Here is a 26,080-nt window from a genome sequence, read left to right on the forward strand (position 1 = left end):
AAGGTGAAAAGTTTGGATTATGACGAGTATGGAAGAAAGAAGACAGGTTAAGAAGATTTAAGAGCAATCAGTAAGGAGTTAAAGGTACTATTTAGAGATGGTGATTGGCAGCCATTAGGAATTTCCATGCAGTATAAGTTAAAAGAAAGAGCTTGTGTGGTTAGTAGACCTCAGCAGGATATCAGGAAGAATTTCCTGATGGTAAATGTCAAGAGTTCTGGTTCGGAGGATCAAAGGGCAGCTTCTGGGATGTGCCTATCCCAGGAATATTTTTCAGCCTCAAGCAAAAGACTGTTTGGGTGGTTTTCAGCAGCCCTGTGGATGGATGGGTCTGCCTCCTTGGAATCCGCTGGTCTCATGTTGCTGAGGGGCGTGCCCTCCACAGCTGCTTTCATGGACTCCCAGCCAGCAGCCAACTCCCAGCTCACAGGCCATGGAGTTTTCCCCCCAGAAAGGAACAACTAAGTCTTTCAGTGTCTATTCCCCACTTGGACCAGCCCTTAGGTATACACTGTGGTTTTTCAGCTCTTCAGCACTTAGGCACTTTCCTTCGGAGCCAAAAGGCCTTCTGGGAACAATGCAGCATTTGTGTGTTGACAGTAACAGCCTGTGGGCCAGAGACACTCAGCCAAACTCTCCTTCTGTCCCACACGGGCTGGATCGCACACCTCATCTGCAATAATCCACACTCAGTCGCCCCAGCTTGCCCCTAAGGACCAAGCGCCCCACTTCTCTTCCCCCCTGTTCCCCAACTTCTTACCTAATTCACTCCCCAGCTCCACTACCATGTTTATCCCAGTGGTCATGCAGGATGATCTCCACCAGCTCCCATCACACGCATGGGGAACAATGACACAGAGGTGGCTCATGGCCTGACCCTAAACAGTAGGCACTGAAGAGGGAGGTCCACTCTGCTGAGCTGGGCAGTGGGGTATTTACAAGAGGTTAGGTCTGCAAAGAGATGCCAGTCTTTTCTTATGAGATAGGGCTTTTTATTTATCATGCGGTTGTTGATTCATATGGGGAGTTAAGAACGTGAAACAAGCATAGAGTTGTACACGGTCTGTTTCTGCTGAGTTCAGAGACTCGGAAATATTGTTTGACTTCTGGCATGAAGACAATTCCAGAAAGGTGTTTAAAACCATGTTTGTGTCCTTGGTTCTGAGTCAGAGAAGGACAAGGGCTTATGAAGAGTAGGGTTTCAACCCTTAGGCAACCCTACAAGATTTTGGATGTAAGCCTCATGCAGTATGAATTCAATATTAAATGACCCATCAGAACAGTTTCCCTCTAGGAATTCTCCCTGTCCCAGTTCCCCCCACCACCCACTTCACAGCAAGAGTGCAGTGTTTCTCTTAAAGCCTCCATCTAGTGTATGGGTCCACTCAGTATGAATGCAGAAGAGAAAAATCAGATGGGTAGTAGAGAGTATAGAAAATTTAAGAGAAAGGGCAAGTAGAGTAATTGAGATTTAAGGAAGAAACTGGAGTTTTGTGTGTGTGTGTGTGTGTGTGTGTGTGTGTGTGTGTGTGTGTGTGTGAAGCTTGGTGAGTCTGTTATTTAGTGTCTCTGAGATTTGAGTCTTTTTACTGACCCCTTTTCATTCAGCATAAAGTAGTTACTTGATTGTATGCAGAATAAACAGGGAAGCAATCAGAGTTCCACCTTTGATGTCTTCTCTTCTGATTCATGATTTTCTCTCTGAAAAACATCATGGCATGGATATTCATATCTGGAGCCCAATCTTGTTTTTGAACTCTGAGATTAACAAATTGAGCTATTTAATCCCTCCTGAAAACCCTAAATCCATCTTCCACTGTTATCTCATGAACCCCTCATATGAATTTGACTTATTTCCCATCGATATTGTACACAGAATGGTAAAATCCAAAATTCAGCTCCTTTGAATATGCAAGACCTTCCCCAAAGTGCTTTTGGAGTTCTGTTTTGGTTTGGTTCCCATGACTGCGGGCTTCCCTGATAGCTCAGTTGGTAAAGAAACCACCTGCAATGCAGGAGACCCTGGTTCAATTCCTGGGTGGGGAAGATCCCCTGGAGAAGGGATAGGGTACCCACTCCAGTATTCTTGGGCTTCCCTTGTGGTTCAGCTGGTAAAGAATCCACCTGCAATGCGGGAGACCTGGATTCAATCCCTGGTTGGGAAGATCCCCTAGAGAAGGGATAGGCTACCCATTCCAATACTGTGGCCTGGAGAATCCCGTGGACTGTAGTCCCTAGGGTCACAAAGAGTCTGACACGACTGAGCCACTTTCACTCACTCCCATGATTACCTCCTAAAAAGCGTCTTGACCCTGACCACCATATCCTCCTACTCTTTTACTCTTAATCAAATCCAGCAGAGGTCAAAGAATTTTTATTTAACAGAAAATTAAAGGGACTGAGAGGGAAAATGGATCCGATTCGATGGACATGAGTTTGAGCAAGCTCCGGGAGTTGGTGTTGGACAGGGAAGCCTGGCATTCTGCAGTCCGTGGGGATGCAAAGAGTCAGACGTGACTGAGCAACGGAACTGAACTGAACTGAGAGGGAAAAAAACCTCAACTTGCTTTACCTGCAGTTTCATACTTACCAGTCCCTTCCCTTTCAGGAATCCATCACAAAAATTTTGCACTTGCTCTACTAGGACTTCTGTTATAGGCAGTGTATCCCACTTATCATCCAGAGTCTGGTAAATTGCTAAAGCAGGCAGTTCAGACATCTTTAGTTTGAAAAATGATATCGCCTTTTCATTTTGCTTCACTCCGCTGTCCACCAGAATAAAAAGAATCTGCAGTTTGGGAAATTTGAAAGAGAAAGATCTGTCTGAGGTCCTCCTTGGAAGGAAGAGACACTTGGTGATTGTTGCTGTTTACACTGCTTGAACTTAGGGTCTGTGCCACAATTTAAATAGTCATTGAATTAAAATGAATTTCTTCTTTTACTTTGCATTGTTTTAGGTTTTTTTCCTTTAGATCAGGTCTATTTAATTTTAAGAACATAGAACTGGAAGACAGTTTAATGATTAGCTAAGGGAGAAAGTATGGTCTAATGGCTAAACATGGAGAATTCTTTTTAAATGTTGCCTCTAGTACTTTCTAGCTGTCTGACTTTTGGTACATTAATCAGCCTCTCTGAGATTCAGTGTTCTTATTGGGTTTTGTTGGGGGGAGACTGAATAAGAGAATAGATAATATTTCTAGTACAGTTTTTAGCTTATATAGTAAGTGCTTGATAGGGCTTCCCTGGTGGCTCAGATGGTAAATAATTGTTAACTATTTTATATTATTAAATCAAACCTTCTGCTCGAAGAGGAAATCTCCTTGATAACAGTCTAGTTAGAGAGTTATCTACATTTAGTAACACTGAAAACTTCCAGTGTTAGGGAAACAACCACCAGAAAGATTTTTTTTTTTTAACCAAACAACCCTCATCATTGGTGTCTCTAGTTCAATGCAGTAGACTTGAAGTAGTTGAAGTTTTACTATTTCAGTGACATAAGCAGAACTGCACAAAGTGGGGAAGGGAAAGAAAGAAATATTTATTGCTTATCCAGTAGACACTAGGTACAAGATATGTGTTTTATGTGAGAAATAAGCCCTGGGTCTAAAACTTCAGAGTTTATAGTAAGGAGTAAATAAATCACGGGGCTTCCCTGGTGGCTCAGTGGTAAAGAATCTGCCAGCAATTCAGGAGACATGGGTTTGATCCCTGGGTCAGGAAGATCCCCTGGAGGAAGGCATGGCAACCCACTCCAGTATTCTTGGCTGGAAAATCCCATGGACGAGGAGCCTGCCAGGACTGAAGCTACTTGGCACAGCACAGATACATGAAGCTATCAAGACTAACAGGTGATTTTTATGTTCAGTTTCTTTGGATCTCTAATTTTTTTTTTTGTCCAACCATCAATGAATAAAAAAGAAATAGACTTACTGCTAATGGAAGATATGATTAAATACATCATTAACAGTTTAAAATACATCTTAAGTTTTAAGGCAGAGTAATGGGATTTAATGGGATTTATTATACTCCAGTTCTCACTTCGTTACCCCTTAACCATAATTATTTTCCTCATTTCTCTCACTTCCCTAGCCCCATCTCTCTTTTTCTGGTGTCCTACAGCTGAGTATTCAAAAGGGAATCTCCCAGTCCAGACTTACCCTCCCCTGGAAGAGCTTAGCTGCCTCCTGAAATCTGTGCAAGTTTTCTTCAAACTCTGAGGAGGCCTTGTTCATAATCAGTAGAAGATGAATCGGAATCATACTATTGAATAGGCCAATTGCAGTCTGGCAAATTGAAATGTATTAAAGCAGAATGAAAGAGAAAAGGAAGGGGAAAAAATATTAGTGGCAACTCAATGACTAGGTACACTGGACCATAAATGATACCTGACCACCCATCACACCAATGGCAACTCCTACAAGATGGCTCTGGATCAATTTCATTCTCCTAATTTTCACGCAACTTAGTAGATCCCTCATCCCCACACTGAACAGGGCGGAGCTGAGCAGCCAAAGGGATACTGCAGTAGTGATGGTTGGGTTGGGTCCAACCCTCCAAGGGTTGGGTCATAGAAGACATAGTAGCATCTACTTTGTTCTCTCCTGTATCACTTACTCTCTTATACTGTCCACTCAACCAGCCCTGGGAAGAGAATCACATAGTTCCTACGAAGGAACTAAGTCCTCCTGCTAACAACCAGCACTGACTTGCCAATCAGGTGACTGAATCATCTTGGAAGAAATCCTCCAGCCCCCATCAAACCTTCAGATGATTGCCTCCCTGACCAATGGCTGCAACCTCACATGAGCCCCCCGGGATCAGAGGCCCCCATCCCTAGTCACTCTCAGACTTGACCCACAGAAACTGTATGAGATAATCAATTTTTTTCTGTTCTAAGTTGTTACATTTTGGAGTAAACTGTTATGCATCATTAGACAACAAATACACCATGGAATATTTTAGTCACTTTTTTCAACCCCTTTTGAAATGTGGTGGTCCAGTGGTTAGGACTCCAAGCTTTCACTGCCAGAAGTGTGGGTTAATTCCCTGATTAGGGAACAAAGATCCTGCTGGCCGCACAGCAAAAAACAAAGCAAAACAAACAAAAAACCAAGAGAAGCCAGATGCACTTAAAATGGGATTCTGAACCCGTGATAGTACTGTGCACTTTTGAGTGCTTTTGATGTGCTGGGTAGTATTTTCAGGTCTTTACGTATAATAACTAATTTAATCTTCAAAGTCCCAGTTTTATAAATAAAGACATTGAGGTGCAAGATCGCCTCAAGTCACATAAGTGATGAGCTGGAATTCTCAGCAGGCAGTGTGACTTGAGAGTCTGTACCCTTAACCATGAGACTCCTACACAGCTGATGGCAAAACCTCAACAAAATCAACTCAGCCCTAAGCAGGGTTGAGTTAGTCCATCTCAGGTCAGCCGTGAGATAACTGCTTCAGGAGATGGGAAGTTTGGCCCTTTTGTGTGGATTAGAGATGGTGATTTCCCCTGAGGCTGTGGGTGGTAGAGCGGAGGAGAGAAGGGAGACTGTAAAACTATGACTCTAGCCCCCTTCATTTCCCTGTTCAGAAACAGCGCTGCAACTGTCTCTATTTTAAACAAAATCCCATTTCTTCTTACCTCTCCCTTCTAAAGACAGAGAGTATTGCTGTTAAACTAGCATGTACACAGAGAGAGAGAGAGAGAGAGAGTGAGCTGTAGGTTAATGAACATTTGGGCAAAGTCCCAGGATGATGGGAACGGGAGTCACTAAACAGGATTCTTCCAGAAGCTACATACTACCCTGAAGAGAATTTTCAGCTCTACTGGCCAACATGTAGGCAAGGAGGATCCATTAAGTTCTTTCCAAAAACTTTCTCCCTGGAGTTTAAAACCAGGTCTTCAATTTTAAATTTGGAAGATTGGAAATTTAAATAATTGTCTCTTGTTTTGTTATTTAAATTTATAGCATGCAGTCTACCCTCCTAGAACAGAGATAGAGGATAAATCTTGGGAAGAGTCAAGAAACCAAAGCTAAAGAGTCAAACGATATAGTGAAAGGATAGAGGAAGAGATTGAACATTGCAGAAATGATGAGTTTAATCCTAATAGACACAGTCCAATTTTCATCTTGAAGCCAAGTGTTGAGTGTATGCATTAACAGTGCACAGGAGGTCAACCACAGGACTGGGAATTTCTGCCCAGTTGCTACTGGTACAAACCTCTGCACCAGAAACAGATGAGAAATAACCATAGTAGTGTGGGCAGGTCTCAAAAAGAGAAAAACACTACTTTTGGGAAATAAGAAAGTCACGATAAAACTTGCTTCTTTAGAGAAATTCTTTCCTAATTTCTTCTTGATAGGAGTTGGTGTCGCCTCTAATGTAGAACTTAACAAAATGTGTCATTGTTCTATAAGTAAGAGATGGCCCAATCATCAGAACTTAGGAAGGCTAGTCTTTGCCTCTGCCCTCATTCACCTGTGGAATTTCAGGACCCTGGGTCATAAACCAGGGACTGGAAGATCATCTTTTCTGGTCCCCAATGCACTCCTGGCAGCCTTATAGACAATGACCAGAATGATGATGGTCTAGGCACTTTTCAATGCCTTTTAAATTATTGCTGCCAATGCCCCGGGATGCATACGTTTGCAATCCTAGCAGAAGTGGAAATGGGATCACCATTCCATGGAGACTAACATGGTGTGAGAGGCGGACAGGAATTTAGTCAACAGGAAGAGGGGTGTTTTCTGTTGTAGGCTATGTAGGGGAATGGAAAAACCACAGGACTCAGTCAGACAGGTCAGTCATGAAAAAAGTTGGGACAAGTGGACAGGGCTGTCACTGAACTTCAAATGACAAGTTGTAGGGCTTGAGGAAGTTACTTCACTTTTCTGAACTCCCATTTCCTCTCCTGTAAAATGGATATAGACAGTATGACTTCATGCATGATCAAATTTTCTGCCTTCAGTGACGTCTTTTCTACTTACTGTGTAATATTGAATGTTGTTTGGAACTTAAGAGTCCTCCTCTATAAAATGGACATAATAATCTCCTCTCTTCTACCTCAAAAAAATCTGTGAGGATTATATGAAAAAGTGACATAAAAGGGTTTTGTTAGTTCTGAAAAGCATGACATGCATATAAAGTACTGTTATGAGAGAATGTGCAGCATTTTGGAGCCGAGGTAGATCACTGGAAATCAACACTCCATCACTTAATGATGTAAGTTTGGGAAGGTAAAAGGTAGGACATATAAGGTAATTCTATAAGCTGTAAGTGTTAGAAGGCCAGAAGATTATCAGGACAGGTGGACCAACACCTTCACCCAGGTTGTCGACAGCATGCAACAACCAAGAAAGACACCCAGAAAGAAACCTGAGACTCTAGGAGGGTCTACGCAAGTGCTAATTGTACCCGACTGAGAACTGCTGGTCATGAGTCTGCAAGGAGGTAGACACAGAAAATGGGAATAGGTGTGTAAAAACTTTTTAGAAATTTTACATTGCTGTGACATCCAAATATGTGATCAGTGTTTTTAAACAGTTCATTTGCATTTTACAAAAATATTGGTCTCCAGTGATTTAGGGAAAAAATTGACCTTCAGCATTTTTGCAATTGTGGCAAGCTTGCCATCTTGTTTGAGAAGCATGGTCTAGAATGCTGGTCACATCAGAGTTGCTCCACTGAACTCTCTTGCAACCAAACTCAGAAGTTTTTGATTAGTCACCCTAACTTTGCATTCTGACTCTCTTACTAGTCATGTAACATGTCATCTCACTTTTCTTTCTTTGTTGGGTAGGAACAAGTTTATCAGTCTTAAGGGTTGTAGTAGGGATAGAAATATAAACAATTACAAATTGATTTAATGGTGGTTACTGTTATCATGGGCTGCCTTGGTAGCTCCCGTTGGTAAAGAATCCACCTGCAATGCAGGAGACCCTGGTTCGATTCCTAGGTCGGGAAGATCCACTGGAGAAGGGATAGGCTACCCACTCCAGTATTCTTGGGCTTCCCTTGTGGCTCAGTTGGTAAAGAATCTGCCTGTAATGCAGGAGGCCTGGGTTTGATCTCTGGGTTGGGAAGATCCCCTGGAAAAGGAAATGGCAACCCAGTCCAGTACTCTTGCTTGGGAAATCCCGTAGACAGAGGCTCCTGGTGAGCTACAGTCCATGGGGTCCCAAAAGAGTCTGACACGACTTAGTGACTAAACAACAATAACAACTGTTATTATTAATTAAAAGATCAGAATGCTTGGAGGAAAGGATTTCTCCTTTGAAGGCAATTACCCTCCCTGACACAGGGCCTGAAGGGTCTAGAGACAGGGGCTGCTTACTATAGCGTTGTACTCCGTCACCAAGTGGAGGTTGTTGCTCTCAATGAAACGGCTTAACTTGGTGGCATCCATGCTTTCCATGTCTTCGCCCTTCATATCCAGTTGTTTGTTATCCACCTGGGTCACACAAAAAGGATAAAATTGTCACTGTTTTGTCATCAATGAATGTTTCTGAACTACTAAACCCAAGTCAGCCACTAATTCAAGCTCCAAAGACAGAAAGGTCCGTGTTCCTGGCTCTCGAGGAATGCACTGTCCTGTGGGTCACAGAGAAGTAAACAGGAATATCCCACAGAACGTGACAAGTATCATCACAGACCCGTATGTCACCTCAGGAAGAGGAGAAACGCTTCCAGGAAGAGATAGCTCCTAATGAATGGCTAAGACTTGGTCAGATGAATGAGGATGGGGTGGGAGTTTTAAATAAAGAACAGTGTTTGTAAAAGGCAAAAAGGACAGATGTTCTGTTCCAGAAGCTGCAGTTAGGTTAGCTGGACTATAGCAGTGGATGTTAAGTGTAGTGGGAAAGAGACATGGGCAGTGGGGTGGAAAGTGACTGCAGCTGGCCAGACTCCTCTATCCTTGTGATTTCCCAGGCAAGGATACTGGAGTGGGTTGTCATTTCCTTCTCCAGGGAATCTTCCTGACCCAGGGATCAAACCCAGGTCTTTTGCATTGCAGGCAGATTCTTTAAGATCAGGGCAATGGGGTAGGCAGGGCAAATTCCCAAAGAACCTTGAGGTCAAGATAAGCAATTCAATTCTAACCTGAGGGCAAGGGGAGCCACTTACAGGATCAGATTTATGTTTTATTTATGTACATTTCTAATGTGAAATGAAACACACATGCAGAGAAAAGCACAAAATGGAAAATATAAAGCTCAGAAAATTGTCACAGAGTAAACAACTGTGGAACCACCACTAAGGGAAAGACATAGAATATTGCCAGAATGTCTGAAGCCCTCTCTGATCCTTCTGTTGTTGTTTAGTAGCTAAGTTGTGTATGACTCCTTGCAACCCCATGGACTGCAGCACACCAGGCTTTCCTGTCCTCCATGATCTCCCAGAGTTTGCTCAAGTTCATGTCCATTTTATAATCCGTTATCTTTCTGCCAACGTTCACCATTATCCTGACTTTTACAATGACTATTTTCATTCTTTATAGCTTTATTGCTTAAAAATGCATCTCACTGTTACAGTTCAGTTTCATCTTTTAAAAAATATTATGTAGGGACTTCCTTGGTGGTCCAGTGGTTAAGATTCCATGCTTCTAATGCAGGTGGTGTGGGTTTGGTTCCTGGCTGGGGAACTAAGATCCCACATGCAGTGGGGATGCATAAAAAAAAATTATGTAAGTGGAAACAGATTATGTTTTTTTTGTTTGTGTATCTCAATTAATTTGTTTTTAAGAGTTATCCATGTTATTGCATGTAGCTGTAATATGTTCATTTTCCTTGCTGTAATAGTATCCCATTGTGCAAATATGCAAAACCTTATTTTACTACTGATGGATATTTAGGTTGTTTCCAGTTTCTGGTTATTAAAATAATGCTGCAATGAACTCTCTTGTTCATTTCTCTTGGAACTCATGCCTCTGTATCTATTGAGCATGTATTTAGGATTGAAATTTTTGATTATAGGATATGTATATTTTTGACATGCACTTTGATGTTTATTTGGGAGATAAGGCCAAGCTATTTTCTAAAATGAAGAATAATGTACACTTGCATCTGTACTGTTTGAAAGATCCCAGTGCTTCACACCCTGGCCAGCACTTGGTATTATCTGCCTTTCTAATTTTATTCATTTTGATGAATATGTGGTAGTATTTCATTGCAGTTTAACCTCCAGTTCCCCAATTAACTAGTTATATATCATCTTTTTTGAAGTGTCTGTTCAAGTCACTTGCCTATTTTTCTATTGAGTTGATCCTTTCCTTGTTGATTTGAAGGTGTTTTATATATTCTGGATATGAGCCCTTTATGGTTCTATATTACATATCTTTTCTCACTGGGGACTTCTATTTTAATGGTGACTGCTTGTGAATAGAAGTTAATTTCAATGTAGTCATCAACCTTTTCATTTATAACTAGTGTGTGTTTTTGTTTTGTTTTGTTTAAAATGCTTTGACTACACCAAAGTACTGAGATCCAGAAGTGCTGACATTCACTCAACTGGCAACTTAATCACCTTATGATTGTTTTTTTTTCACAACTCAAACTTATGAAATACATAAGTGCCGAGATACAGAAAATGTTTGTCTTTACAAAAAGAATCTTGAAAAAAACATTCATTGAAACCACAGGATATTTTAAAATGTGACTTCCCTTTGCATATTTAATTGTTTTAAAATTCACAGTATTTGAGAGAAAGCCTGGGAGAGAACTATGAAAGCAGGAGAAAAAGTCATCCTAGGTGGGGCCTCGCCCACCCTTCTCTCATCCTTCTCCTCCAGGAGAAAGAGAGTGAGCACAAAGGATTTTTAAAGCTCCATAATGCCCAGGTGGTGCTAGTGGTAAAGAATCTGCCTGCAAATGCAAGAGAGGCAGGAGATACGAGTTCTATCCCCAGGTTGGGAAGATCCCATGGAGGAGGAAATGGCAATCCACTCCAGTCTTCGTGCCTGGAGAGTTCCATGGACAGAGGAGCCTGGTGGGCTACAGTCCATGGGGTTACAGAGTCAGAAACAACTGAAGCGACCTAGCAATGGCTTGTACGTTTCCTTCCTAAGGTTTTGCACAACCATCAGAATCATTACTGTAATCACAACCAGGGTCCTTTTTATGTTTAATACGTCTAAATGCTTTCTGATTATTTTTCTAGAAACTTGGAGGCCTGGTGTCTACACCGCAGCGGATAGAACTGTGCTCTGAGCCAGGAGCTCCTCCCTCGCTGCTCTCTTTTCCAGGCAAACCCTCGCATTTCCCAGAACAGGATGAACAGGAAATGCCAGCTACTCCAGGTGGCTCCTGACTTGAGGAATGCAGTATAGGGGAGGCAGAGCTTGTGAAGTGGTGATAACATTCTCTAAGAAGCAAAGATCTTTCATAAAAGCCACCCTCCTGAAGCCTCTCCAGCTGGTCATGGCTCTTTAAATGAAGCATACCTGATTATTTCTCTATTTCTTAAACCAACAAACTCCGGAGCGCTCATGTGTAGGGTTCCTGGAAACATTTAAACAGGAAACCTCCCTTCTGTAAAGGGAATTTATTTGCATAATGCCCTGGAAAGAAAAATCCGACCCTGGATCCCAGAGTGGGAGAAAATATTTTTTAATATATTTTTCCAGTTTTTTGAAAGAATTTTCTTTGAAAAATCATATTATTTTTCTCCTCAAGAAAAGAGGCACCAGAAGAAAAACAGAAATAGTAAACCAGAAGGGTTGTCACCTTACAATGTAATTTTGAGGTTCCCCGAGAGTATCAGATGTGGATTATTATATGATTCAGACACTGTATCATACCAGTGGATTTCATCATTCCTTTTCTGTTTGTTAGTATTTCAGCAATACTCTTTTGAATTAATTCCAATAGATTCCTGTAATTAACAACCCAGCTTTTTGTAAAACATTAAAGTTGTTTTAGTTTGCACCAGTTACAATGTTAAATATCTTGGCCACCATGGAGAAATCATTTGTTCAGTACATGCCCTCTCCTCTCGGGTTTGTTTTTATAAGCTGCTTGGTTACCATATACTTGGTAAATACATACTTTAGGATTTCTCTGGTGGTCTAATGGTTGGGAATCTGCCTGCCAATGCAGGAGACATGGGTTCTAGTTCTGGTCCAGGAAGATCCCACATGCTGCAGAGCAACAGAGCCTGTGTCCACAACTACTGAGCCTGAACTCCAGGACCTGTGAGCTGAAACTACTGAGCCCATGTGCCCTAAAGCCCATGATCCGCAACAAGAGAAGCCACAACAATGAGAAGCCCACACACCGCAACTAGAGAGTAGTCCCTGCTCACCACGACTAGAGAAAGCCCGTGCACAGCAGTGAAGACCCAGTGCAGCCAAAAATAAATAAATTAAAAAATAGATATATATATACACTTTAGAAAAATATTTTAAGATTTGGCATATCTTATTTATTGCCTTTGTTATCAGTTTATTTTTACGCACTCTGCTCTGATTCTCTGCTTGGCTAGGTGCATTTCTTATAAAAGGTTTCCAGGAAAAATTGTGAAAGGCATGAAAGGATGCCCCTACCGTATTTCTATTACTATCCCATTGGGTCAAAGTTAGACTTCTTCAAATAGAAGTGATGGAGAATATTCAAAATGAGGTACACATTCAAATAATATCTGAGATTCCATTTTAGGACAGGTTCATGGTTTATTCAACACAGGATTACATCTCTGTTAGGGTAATAGTAAGAGTCCTATTGAGAGTGGGGGGCTGTTATGGCCATACCACCCTGAATGCACTGGATTTCGTCTGATCTCAGAAGCTAAGCAGGGTCGGCCCTGGTTAGTGCTTGGATGGGAGAGTGGGGAGGGACCTCGCACTAGTGCTAGGACAAGCTGTGTCCTCACGCAGACAGGTTGTCATATACAACTTACTATTGCTCCATTTTAATTTTTTCTCAATCACATTTATATAGTTGGCCTGAGCTATTTTTGCAGACTGAAGCATTCCATAAATATAGCAAATGCTGCCTTCTTATCTCTCCCGTATAACTGTCAACTCATATTTCCACTTATTATTTCAGCTTATTTCTAAACATGTTCTCACAGTGGAAATTTGCTGTATGGGATAATTCTGAAATTTCTTTGCCAAAATACATCATGTATGTGTGTGTGTGTGTGTGTGTGTGTGTGTGCACGCGCGTGCACGCTCAGTCATTCAGTCATGTCTGACTGTTTGGGATCCCATGGATCCCAAAGGCTTATTTGTCCATGGAATTTCCCAGGCAAGAATACTGGAGTAGGTTGCCATTTCCTACTCCAGGGGATCTTTCTGACTCAGGGATCCAACCCACGTCTCTTGCACCTCCTGCATTGGCAGGTGAATTCTTCACTACTGCATCACCTGGGAAAACCCAAAATATGTCATGCCTAGGTTAAATCTTGAGAAATAAGCCAGGGGTTTGATTAAATAGTGCTAGGGAGAGAGAAATGGCCTAGGAAAAATGTTTTTTGTTTTTTTTAGCTTTATTTAATTTAGTTTTATTTAATGAGGAGCATTAGAGTAGGTAAAATATATGAGTAAAAACAGGCTTTTTTCAGAATTAAATACTGTAGAAAGTCACTATAATAAGGTAGAAAAGGTAGCTTTGGAGTCGGCCATGCTGGGTATGGGCTTTCCTTTTAGTTCAGTTGGTAAAGAATCCGCCTGCAATGCTGGAGAACCCAGTTCGATTCCTGGGTCGGGAAGATCCGCTGGAGAAGGGATAGTCTACCCACCCACTCCAGCATTCTTGGGCTTCCCTGGTGGCTCAGCTGGTAAAGAATCCACCTGCAATGCAGGAGACCTGAGTTTGATCCCTGGGTTGGGAAGATCTCCTGGAGAAGGGCATGGCAACCCACTCCAGTATTCTTGCCTGGAAAATCCCATGGATAGAAGATCCTGGTGGGTTTCAGTCTATGGGGTCGCAAAGAGTCAGACACGACTGAGTGACTAAGTGCACACAGGGATGATAATAATAATTTCATCAGATTCTAGTGCCTATCATAAATTAGGCACTAAAACAAACAGATGAAATTCTAGATCTCAAATGAAAGAAAGTATCAGAAGATCTGCAATTGATTCACATTTCCCAGTGTCAAGAAGTCTTAACTGTAGACATAAAAGGGCCTCCTAATGGGTCACATAGAGTATTACACAGAGTAATACATAGAGTCACAGATACCAACAGGCAGGAATCAGTGAAGACCATGTCCATTGTGTATGTCTGTTCACTCCCAGACCACCCCTATAGGACACAGGCATTGATTATCATTTCTAAACATTGGGGTCCTCTTCTGAAGGGCACGGTCACATTGTGTGGTATTTTTTGAGTATATTGAAAGCCTCAGTTTGTTCAATGCCAAACTTTTAAATATACCTCAGTTTAAGAAAACACTTTAAAAAGAGAGAACAGTCTTGGTTGATGTTCTTTTTCTTTTTTTAAAAAAATTATCCCAAAAGCCTGAATAATAATCCTAGTAAAATTTGGACTGAATTTTCAAAAGTGTAGGGCTCCAAAATCACTGCAGCTGGTGACTGCAGCCATGAAATTAAAAGATGCTTACTCCTTGGAAGGAAAGTTATGACCAATCTACACAGCATATTAAAAAGCAGAGACATTACTTTGCCAACAATGGTCTGTCTAGTCAAGGCTATGGTTTTTCCAGTGGTCATGTATGGATGTGAGAGTTGGACGGTGAAGAAAGCTGAGTGCAGAAGAATTGATGCTTTTGAACTGTGGTGTTGGAGGATTCTTGAGAGTCCCTTGGACTGCAAGGAGAGCCAACCAGTCCATCCTAAAGGAGATCAGTCCTGGGTGTTCATTGGAAGGACTGATATTGAAGCTGAAACTCCAATACTTTGGCTACCTGATGCGAAGAGCTGACTCATTGGAAAAGACCTGATGCTGGGAGGGATTGAGGGCAGGAGGAGAAGGGGACAATGGAGGATGAGATGGTTGGGCGGCTTCACTGACTCAATGGACATGGGTTTGGGTGGACTCCGGGAGTTGGTAATGGACAGGGAGGCCTGGCATGCTGCGGTTCATGGGGTCGCAAAGAGTCGGACACGACTGAGTGACTGAACTGAACTGAACTGAAACTGAGAAAAAAATGTTTATCTAAAAGCTGTCACCACAGACTTGCCAATGGAGCAGGGTTCTTGTTTTTGGTATGGCACATAAATAATCTTGTCCACAGAGGTTCCAAGAGTTCATTCGGAGTAGGTCTGTCACTGGTGGGAAACAGCCAGCAGATTCTAAAGAAGAGCGAGCAACTCTGAGAAGCCATCAACAGGGCTTTGTAGAGAATAAATCATAAACAAAGTTAAAGCGTTCGTTAGAGGTCGTAAAACCTGCAGACACTGGAAGCAATAAGCACTTGTTTTTCTTCCCAAATGTGTATCTTTGTGGAACTAGGACTTTTAAATCAGGCTTTCATAAGGCTATAAACAAAAAACTGGAAAAAAAGTACTTGTGGATCTGTAGCTAATTGGAAATTTTTGTATTGATAGGTTGCTACAAATAGTTCAATGGTACAGTACCGGGAAATGCATTAGTGTAAACTTTTATATCTTTCTTTAAAAAAACATTTTTTTAACTGAAGTATAGTTGACTTACAATGTTATGTTAGTTTCTGGTATACAGCAAAGTGATTCAATTATATATTTTATATATATAACATATGTATATTTTCATATTCTTTTCCATTATGGTTTATTATAGCATATAAGCTCCCTGTGAAATACACTAAGACCTTATTATTGATCTATTTTATATATAGTCTATATCTTTCTCACCAAAACTCTTCACAGAAGGATTTGATTTAATCCTATTTTACAGTGCAAACCAGCAGCTTCTGTCCAGGTGGGGGAAGAACTGCTGAAGGGACTCAGGCATCTTCAGACAGAGTTTTGGGAGTGAGTAAATTCCTCAAACACTTTCCAAGTGTCTTCGAGTTACCAGAGACCTACTGTAGACCTTTGGGACACAAAGATGAATAAGTCATGGTTCCTGCCTTGAATAAGCTCATGGTCTAGTGGGGTAAAAGGTGAAACAGACACAGAAATACATGACATGCCCTCTAAAGTGGTCAGTTACGTGGGATTTTAGAGGAAACTCTGTCAGTGCTCAGTCGTGTCTGACTCTTTGAGACCCCATGGATTGTAGACTGCCAGGCTCCTCTGTCCACGGGATTTTCCAGGCAAGAATACTGGACTGGGTTGCCTCTTCCTGCTCCAGGGGGTCCTGACCCAAGGATCAAACTTGAGTCTCCTGCATCTCCTGCATTGGCAGGCAGATTCTTTACCACTGTGCCACCTGGGAAGCTTCAGAGGAGTGGTTAGGACAATTTGAAGATTCCAGGGAGCCTTTCTGAAGAATAAACTGCTGGAACTGTTTCACTGGAATATGAGGAGGAGTTGGTTGGGTGAGCCTAAGAGAAAGGGGCCCTGAAGGGGGCTGGCATTCTAGGCAGAGAAATAGCCCATGTGACATGATGGAAGCATGTCCTCATACTGTGTATAGTTGGGTATTGAAAGGGTAGAGACCAGGGTGGGAATGTGCTAGAAAAGGGAATGGAGAAGCAGGTAGTGGCCTGGTCATAAAAACTACACATTTAAATGTCTTGATTTTGTTCTTGTAATATGGGGGAATATTGAAGAGTTTTTAAGAAAGAGGTGTCATGGTCAAATGTCCATTTTAATTCCATCATTGTCATACCAATCTAGAAACTGAATAAGAAATAGTGAAGGGAAACCTATTAAGAAGGTATGGGAAATGTTTATGCTAAAAAGGTGCTAAGAGTCTAAGCAAGGAACAAAACAAAGGGCAGAGGAAAAGTCAATTTTGTGTGTGTGTGTATAACACCATCAGTACATTAATTGAATCAATAATAATAACACAGGAGCAACAGTAAGATTCAGGCAGCTACAGACACAGAAAATACTTCAAACTATTTAATAAAGATGGAAGCATTAACTGGATAATAAAACAACGTGTAATGGCCATGGCTGTGGGACTGGCTAAATCAGACCTCACCAGTGGCAACACTGAGTTTTCATTGCTGTTTAGGGACCTCCCTCATAGCTTACATAGTAAAGAATCTGCCTGCAGTGAAGAAGGCCTGGGTTCAATCCCTGGATCACGAAGATCCCCTGGTGAAGAGAATGGATACTCACTCCAGTCATTTTGCCTGGAGAATTCCATCAACAGAGGAGGCTGGCGGGCTACAATTCATGGGGTCCCAAAGAGTCGGACATAATTGAGCAACTAACCCTTTCACTTACATTTATGAACTCATTATTTTTGATTACTGTCTTCCTTCAGAAGTATCACTTGTATTTTATGTGTCTCCACAACTATTTTGCTGGTGCCTGAATAAACTGGTGTAACAGTAAAAAGAAGAGTGAAGGAGAACATAGGCTCCAAATACAGGGTGGAAGGTATGATTGGCAAAGATTAGAGAGTGAATGAACATAGCCATTCACTAAAATAGTGTTTTCATGGGAAGAATGTGACACAGAAAGGGAAGGTGACAAACTCTGTCTTGACTAAGTGAAGACAGCAGTCAGTTTAGCTCAGTCGCTCAGTCATGTCTGACTCTTTGCAACCCCATGGATTGCAGCACACCAGGCTTCCCTGTCCATCACCAACTCCCGGAGCTTGCTCAAACTCCAGGACTGCAGTATTTATGAGGATATTCAAATAGTTCTATCCAGCAAGCATCTGAATCATGAGAGACGTCCAGGCTAGAGATAAAACATTCCACATCCTCAACAAACACATAACCATCAAACATAAGAAAAGATCCTATTACTGAAGAATTACTCATTCATTCATTCATTCATTAGTTGATTCATTCACAGGCAGAGCACAAAGGAATTTAAGGGCAGTGAAAATCCTGGGATACCATAATGATAGATTTATGCCATTACTCATTGTCCAAAACCATACATTGTAGAACACCAAGAGTGAACTATGATGTGAATTATAGAGTTTGGGTGGTTATGACATTTCAATGTAGCTTCATCGGCTGTGACAAATGTACCACTTTGGTGGAGATGTTGCTGATGGGGGAGGCCATGGATGTGTGGGGCAGGAGATATAAGGTGAATCTTTGCATTTTACTCTCAATTCTGCTCTCAACTTGAAACTGCTCTAAATAAATAAAGCCTTTTTCATAAATTAAAAAAAAAAGGTTCATTCACATATTCATTTATTCAGCAAATACTTATGAGTACCTGCTACATAGCAGGCACTTTTATTTTTTATCTTGTTTTTTTAAAGATGCTTACTTAAATTTATTTTTAATTTATTTTTGGCCACAGATCATCCCATGCAGAACCTTAGTTCTCTGATCAGGGATCAAACCCATGCCCCTGCAGTGGAAGTGCAGATTATTAACCACTGAACTACCAAGGAAGTCCTGACAGACCCTGTTAAATGCTCAGTGGTTGAAATAGTGAATAAGACAGTCTCTGCCTCCACGGAGTCTATAACTTAGATTGGGAAGAGCATTGGGTCAGGCAGTAGTGTGGATAGAGAAAGAGAAGAACTCAAGGAGACCAAAAGAAGAGGTGGACCCAGAGAAGCAGGTTCCTAGGTCAGGGAAAGAGAGACTATTAAAGAGAAAAAAAGAGTGGTTAGCAATGTCAAATATGGCAGAAATGGTCAGTAAAATAAGATCTAAACAATGTTGGTTGGGTTTGGAGATATGGAAGCCATGGAGACCTGGGTGAAGGCAATTTTAATGGAGTGATATGCAAATTAGATAATGTATTAAGTAAGAGCTTAAAGAAAGCCAAAGACACTGAATACAAAATACATTTTAAAGCGATTTGGATGAAGAATGTAAGAGATAGAGAGGATAAAGAGTAGAGGGAAGAACACTCAGACCAGAAATTTTGAAACTTTAATGTTTGCTCAGTTTTTCATTTCCAGTGGACCCTGGTCATCTTCACTTTGACGTTCCACCACCAACATAAACGTAACAACCAAATAAAACATCAGAAATACCCACTTCTGTTATACCCTCACTATTCCTTAGATACTGTGACTTTCAAGCCCTCCTCCTCTCCATAATTTGATATCTGATCCTTGCAGTAGTGTGGACAGAGAAAGAGAAGAACCCAAGGAGACTAAAAGAAGAGGTGGACCCAGAGAATCAGGCTCCCAGGTCAAGGAAAGAGAGAATATTATGCCTTTTCTTCACTTTCTGCTGCTACTTCTTTGCTACAGATCCTTAGTACATGATCTATCTTGTCAGCCTGATAAAAGTTCTCTCTATTCCTGTCTTTTTTGCCGAACCATCCATCCGACTCATTACTGCCAGAATAATCTTGCACAAACACATTATTGTTCATGTTATTCCCCTGATCTAAAGGCTTGAGGGGCTGCCCAGCGCCAGTCAACTTAAGTGCAAACTCATTAAGCTGGTATTCAAATTTCTCCACAATATGGTTCCAATCAAACTGCTCTTTTATTCATCTGCCCAAAACATGTTCTCTGAGATTCAGTCAAGTTGGCTTGATCACTCTTTCCCAAGTTTAATTTTTCCCCCCATTTTGGCCATGAATTCTCCTCTATGTTGTCCAAATTTTATCTGTTCTTTAAATCTCAGTTCAGTTGTCTCCTTCATAACCTATTTTGGTCAGAATTTCTACTCTGCTTTTTTTTTTAATCCCATTTTTTATTCTTTTTATTAGAATATATTAGCATTAACACTGTGTTGATAATAGCATTAACGTTAGAAACTGTGTTGATGTCAGTACTGAGAACATCCTTAAGAAGGGAACAAAGGAACTATGTTCCAATACTCACTGAAATCTTCTTAACCTACCCTTTCTTCATTGTAAAAGGGACAGGGAAAGTGTAGGGGTTTGGGAGATGGCTCAAAGGAGGAAAACGGCATGCTATATTCTGCATATCTCTGGATTTAATATTTGCAGGCAATACAGAAGGTCCAGAATGTGGAATAACTCTTAAGGCCATTCAGCCAGGACTTGGATCATGGGTTACAAAGCTGATGTTCTGGCCAGCTCATGTAGTGCCTATCCTGCTTTGACCAGTTAGACTCTTGTAATGTTGCACCTGGAGAAGGAAATGGCTATCCACTCCAGTATTCCTGCCTGAAGAATTCCATGGGCAGAGGAGCCTGGAGGGCTCAAATAGGGGCCTGGAGGTCTCAAATGGTCAAACATGACTGAGGAACTAATACACACACACACAGTATTTTACCCACAGTGATGCTGTTTGTATTATAGATACTTGTATGTTATGTCTACAATCTCTACCATATTTTAAGAGCTATGAGAGGGGAGAATATACTCAATGTGTTTTTATGATCATTACCTTGCATAGGGAACCCAGTAGTTGTTAACACACATTTGATAAATGTAAGTGAACTCTCAAAGATATGAAAATATTAAAAAGTATATATATGTGGAAATATAAAAATATAAAGATCTCTGACCCAGGGATCAAATCCAGGTCTCCCACATTGCAGGTAGATTCTTTATTGTCTGAGCCACCGGGGAAGCCCCATAAAAGCATTTATTATAGCACTGCAGTAACATAAAATATTTGAGATTATCTAATTATCTGTAGAGAGCTTCCCTGGTGGCTCAGAGGGTAAAGAATCTTCCTGCAATGCAGAAGACCCAAGTTCAATCCCTAGGTTGGGAAGATCCCCTGGAGAAGGGAATGGCAACCTGCTCCAGTATTCTTGCCTAGAGAGTTCCATGGACAGAGGAACCTAGTGGGCTATGGTCCACGGGGTTGCAAAGAGTCCGACACGACTGAGGGACTAATACACACACCGAATTATCTATAAATAGGAAAATGGCTAATTAAGCTATTCCATGTCCAAATTATGGAGCTGTATGTAGTAGTTTTTTTCTTTGTATTTTTTCTTTTTAAAATTTATTTTAATTAGAGTATAATTGCTTTACAATGTTGTATTAATTTCTGCTGTAAAACATGAATCAACTATATGTATACATATATCCCCTCCCTCCCTAACCTCCCTCCCACTCCTCTTTTATTTTATAGATAAAAGAATCGAAGTCAAGAAAGTGTTTTGTGACCTGCCCAGGTCACATGGCTGTTCAGTGAGAAAGCAGTGCTGTAAATCTCATGTCCTGACCCTCAGTCCAGGCTTCTTCCCATTTCATGACAGCATCTGTTTAGGAAGCTTGAGTTGAGCCATCCTCCTCATATGGTCCCTGATGCTGGTATCACCGTTGTGATTCAAGATCTAGACTCCATTCTGGTCTCAGAAGTCTGTGCATTCACAACCCAAGGAAAAACTAGAAGCCTGGCTGGAGTTGCCCACCTGACTTACCAGACGGAAGAGGGAAATGGTGTTCCCAGTGATGTTGTAGTGAGCCAGAACCTCGGAGGCAGTGCTGATCCCAAAAGACACGTCTTGGAAATTTTGCACCACACCGTGGATTAGGGACACTGCCGGTACTTCTAAATCCTAAAGACAAGAAGGGAAAACAAAAAGAAAGAAAAAAACCCACAGGTTGTTTCTGGAGGAAAGAGTGAAAGAGACTAGGGAGTAGAAATATGCTCACACATATCAAATCAAAGTGTCCAGTGAGACAACATTGACCTCTAAAAATGTAGGCTGGCTTCTCAGGGACGTGGTTGAATTTTCCAGGCTGGCTGGGTTAATAGGTAACTATGACACAGTGGCTAAGTCTAGAACACCTATCTGGCTTTACCGCAGAACTTGTAGTTTGCTGGGCTTCCTTGGTGGCTCAGCTGGTAAAGAATCTGCCTGTAATGCAGGAGACCCAGGTTTGATCCCCGGGTCAGGAAGATCTCCTGGAGAAGGGGATGGCTACCCACTCTAGTTTTCTTGCCTGGAGAGTTCCATGGACACAGGAGCCTGGTGGGCTACCATCCATGGGGTCGCAAAGAGTCAGACATGACTGAAAGACTAACTTGTAGTTTGTTAATAGCTGAGAAGGGGCTCAAAATCATAAAGACCTGAATATCCACAGTCATCGATAAACCAAAGGAGGCAAATATTTGGGGAATAATTTGTGGAGGAAAGAAGAAACGTAAAAATCAGAAATAGGTGCTGTCAAAAGGACCAAAAAAGAGAAAATAAAAAGAAGAGAAATTAAAGTGGAAGCTTAGAAGATGTGTTAACAAGGCTGTGTAGGACGTTGGGGAGCAGTGCTCTTTCCGCTGTGTGTAAGCCATGAAGATACTGTTCAGGCGTTGCTCATGCTCTAGAACCAAGGCCTGCAGGACAGAGTAGGGAAGCCTGTTCTGAATGCTGATTCCAGCCCTTCTTATTTCCCTGTGCTCATGGGACCCTCATCCCCAGAATCTCTGAGCAATAAACAGCCGTGAACATGTTTGTCCTTGACATTTCTCTGGCAAGAGGAGATGTGCTCAGAGAAAAGATCATGGTTAGCCTTGCAGCTGGGGTCAAGCAGAGGGAGCTGGCACTGTGCTCATCCAAAAGGGCGTGTGGAGTTCATTTCAGGTTATGAACAATTGTTCTTCAAGGCTTCGTCTTTTTTTTTTTTTTTAAGCCACTCTTTAGAATGGAATTGCTCTAGGAGCAAACAGCGACACCTGGTGCCCATTTGAGTTATCGCACCCTCTTCCAATTTCACTTCCTTGCCACTCAGGCCTGAGTGTAGGCTGCTGTTTTTGTCTACAGGTCAGATCGCCCATCACTGAAAAATTTGCCCCCACGCCTCACACCCACTCCCCCACTCCACTCCTGTCTTCCTCCCCTACTTATAGATCATCAATTTTATTTCCAGCTGTGTACACAGAAAAGACAAGATGATGGTGATTTGGAATTAATGAATAGAAACAGGCAAGAAGGTCTGAGAGGAGAAAGTAGGGGATTAATTAGCTGTGAAATCAGCAGATTTACCTCCAGAGAAAAAGAAAAATGCTGGAATAATGCCTTCTCCTTTATGGTTGATTTTTTTAGCCAGGCAGCTAATCTGGAAGATGGAGGCTAAGACCTTCAATATGCAAAATGTCATCTTTATTCAATATTTCAGAGCAAACAAATGAAAAAAAAAAAAAAAAAAGAAGAAGAAGAGTGTGTATGCATGCTCTGTTGCACAGTTGTGTCCAACTCTTTGTGACCCCATGGACTGTAACTCACCAGACTCCTCTGTCCGTGGGATTTCCCAGGCAAGAATACTGGGGTGGGTTGCCATTTCCTACTCCAGGGGATCTTCCTGACCCAGGGATTGAATCTGTGTTTCCTGCATTGACAGGTGAATTCTTTACCACGGAGCCACCTGGGAAGCAAAAGAAGAGTGCGGGACTCCTTACTTGCTAAGAGGCTCTAGACTGGAGGCAGCTATTCACAAATGTGTTGCCTGCTTGATACAAGTTGGTTTACTCTGGGCCTTGCCTTGGAAATTCAAACACTGACTGAAGCTTCAAAGCATGTACAGATGGGGAGACCCAGACAGCAGCCTCAGAACTCTTGAAACGACTATGAGAAAGATGTGATTCAGAGACTGGGAACGTCTAGAAATTGTGAGATCTTGATTGACAAGCTAAAATCAGACTCTGCTCTTTGACTTCCAAGGCAGTATCATCTGGCCGGCAAGTGACTAGCGTGGCTCCCTTAAGGTAGCATATTTCTGGTTCTTTGGGAGAAGGGCAGGTGGCAATATCTGAACAAACCTGGAAGAAGCCTATGACAGCCACCTCAGCAGCAGCAATGAATTCCATGGCAGCTTGGACATCTGTGAGCCGCACAGGTTCCTGGACGCCGGGACCATCTAGACAGAGACGAGGGTAGGGGTGGGAGGAAGAGAGAGAGAGAGAGAGACAGAGAGCTTGCAGGTACTGAGTGGAGAAAAAGCAACTCTAAATCACAAGGGCATCTCTATTTTTCCTCTTCATACTAAGGCCAAAGGGATTTGGGAGTGCAGATGTCATTCCAAGGCTTTATTTCTTTACTAACTTGTGTGTGGGGGGGACTTCTCTCATAATAACCTATTTTAAAATAATATTTATTTATTTATTTGGCTTTGCCAAGTCTTAGTTGTAGCACGAAGAATCTTTAGTTGAGGCATGTGGGATCTAGCTCCCTGACCAGGGATCGAACCTGGGACCCCCTGCATTGGGAGCACAGAGACTTAAGTCATGGGCCCACCAGGGAAGTCCATGATAGCCTATTTCTTTCTTTTTTTCTTTTTTAGCCTATTTCTTAAGGATGCCAGACTCCCCTCTTCTCTGCTAGGCGAGGCAGATTTTTATCCAGCATCTCCTGAAAAGTTCCTAGGTTTGGGGGACAAATACCCAGAGTTCTACCAATATTCCCTTCCCTTCTTCCAATAACTCTTTCACCCCCTGGTCACTCAAGTGCTCCTTTCTCTTACCTGATGATTCCTGAATTTCTGCAGCAACTTCCGGGGATGGTTTGTATGTGAAGAGAAATAACAGAATCAGGCATCTGGAGGGCATGGCTCCCACTTTCTTGCTCCTGTTCCACGCCCTGGTCTTGGTGTTTGGAGCCGCTGACATAGGGCAGCCCACTCTGCAGTTAATGGATTGTGGCGTAATTTGTGCTCTGGGAACACTGCAGCTGACTCTGGGGCACGGGGACCTTCAACTTTTGAGATAAGAGACAGGATTCGGTAACAGGGCCTCAGAACAAAACCAGTCAGAAGAAAGTCAGGCTATTTCCTTTAAATAAAACAAAACATTCTATGCCAGGTGGTTGACTTAGACACTATGGACGTAGCAATCATGGTGATCTGATCACCTCTCCCAGCTTAGATCGTTAATATGAAAGATGAGCAGTTAAATAGATCATTTAAATGTAAAATGGAAAGTGATTAAAAAATTGGGAAACTCATAGGGTGCTAGGAGAAGATGAACTAAGGACATTTTGGACAATGATGGTGTCTGGTGAAAGCTTTCTTCCTGCAGGGGGGCGCCCAAGCAGTGTGTGTGTGCACACTCAGTCATGTCTGACTCCAGGGAAGAATACTGGAATCGGCTCCATGGCCTTCTCCTTGGATCTTCCCCACACACGGATCGAACCTGCATCTCCTGCACTGGCAGGCAGTTTTACCACTGTACCACCTGGGAAGTGTGCCTAAGCAGAGTCCTGGGTAAATCAAACTTTTCCAGGCAATGAATGTGGAAAGGGAGTTTCACGTAAAGAGCCAAAGCACTGAGATGCAAATGTGGTGTGCAAATTATTAACCAGAGAAATATTAGTAATTGAGCATTACCAGAAAATGGAATAATAAATCTGGGCAGAAAGGCATTCTGAGGCCAGATCCCAGGGGACCTTGTATACTAAGCGTAGGAGTTTCAACTGTATTTTGCAGGTGATGGGAAGCCACTGAAGAGCTTAAGCAGGAGAGAAAGAATGCCTGATGTGGCCCAAGTGCCTGTGGAAATCCAAGGCATTCCCATAGGCAAGGGATATGTAAGTCTCAAGCTTAGTAGAAGCTTCTATCCATGGGTTTGCAAAGAGTTGGGCATGACTGAAGCAACTCAGCATGCATGCACTATATGATAATAAAATACACTGAGGGACTTCCCTGCTGGTGCAGTGGATGGGAATCTGCCTGAAGATTCAGGAAACACAGATTCCATCCCTGGTCCAGAAAGATCCCACATGCCTTGGAGCAGCTGAGCTCATGAGCCACAACTATTGAGTCTGTGCTCTAGAGCCCAGGAGCTGCAACTACCAAGTCTGTGCTCTAGAGACTGTTCTGAAACAAGAGAAGCAACTCCAATGGAAAGCCCGAGCACCACAATGAAGAGTAGCCCCTGTTCACCACAACTAGAGAGAGCCTGTGTGTAGCAAGACTCAGTGGGGCCAAAGATAGAAAAAAAAATGTAATTAATTAAAAAAAAGACTCCTTGCTTCCATTTGACCCTTGTTCGATCTCTGGTCAGGTAACTAGATCCTACATGCCGCAACTAATATCCACCACAGCAAGTGAAACTCATGTCTGACTCTTTGAGATTCCCTGGATTGTAGTCTGCCAGGCTCTTCTCCATGGAATTCTCCAGGGAAGAATACTGGAGTGGGTTGCCAGGGGATCTTCCTGACCCAGGGATTGAACCCG

General features: G+C 42.1%; 1 protein-coding gene across 2 annotated transcripts; it reads right to left on the bottom strand.

Annotated features, from left to right (window-relative positions):
- Window positions 1-980: 980 nt before the first annotated feature.
- Window positions 981-24,537, bottom strand: ERP27 (endoplasmic reticulum protein 27). Of its 2 annotated transcripts, XM_061124124.1 has the most exons (7): window positions 24,371-24,537; window positions 23,670-23,767; window positions 21,334-21,471; window positions 8,330-8,446; window positions 4,158-4,283; window positions 2,591-2,788; window positions 981-1,701 (listed from the first exon to the last, which is right to left on the bottom strand). In XM_061124124.1, the coding sequence occupies exons 1-7, from the start codon at window positions 24,513-24,515 to the stop codon at window positions 1,654-1,656; spliced, it is 870 nt and encodes a 289-aa protein (XP_060980107.1). In that variant the 5' UTR covers window positions 24,516-24,537; the 3' UTR covers window positions 981-1,653. The 2 variants fall into 2 exon arrangements, with proteins under 2 accessions (XP_060980107.1, XP_060980108.1); XM_061124125.1 differs by lacking the exon at window positions 4,158-4,283.
- Between the last annotated feature and the right edge of the window lie 1,543 nt (window positions 24,538-26,080).

This window comes from Dama dama, chromosome 22, assembly GCF_033118175.1.
Source record: "Dama dama isolate Ldn47 chromosome 22, ASM3311817v1, whole genome shotgun sequence".
Classification (NCBI taxonomy): domain Eukaryota; kingdom Metazoa; phylum Chordata; class Mammalia; order Artiodactyla; family Cervidae; genus Dama; species Dama dama.

Excerpts from the sequence above, each read along its gene's own strand:
- ERP27 (XM_061124124.1), bottom strand. The coding sequence starts at position 24,515 with ATGTCAGCGGCTCCAAACACCAAGACCAGGGCGTGGAACAGGAGCAAG. Across the intron at positions 4,284-8,329 it reads TGACGGAGTACAACGCTATA|ACTGCAATTGGCCTATTCAA; the intron begins GTAAGCAGCCCC and ends TCAATTTGCCAG. Across the intron at positions 2,789-4,157 it reads CTAAGCTCTTCCAGGGGAGG|ATTCTTTTTATTCTGGTGGA; the intron begins GTAAGTCTGGAC and ends CCCAAACTGCAG.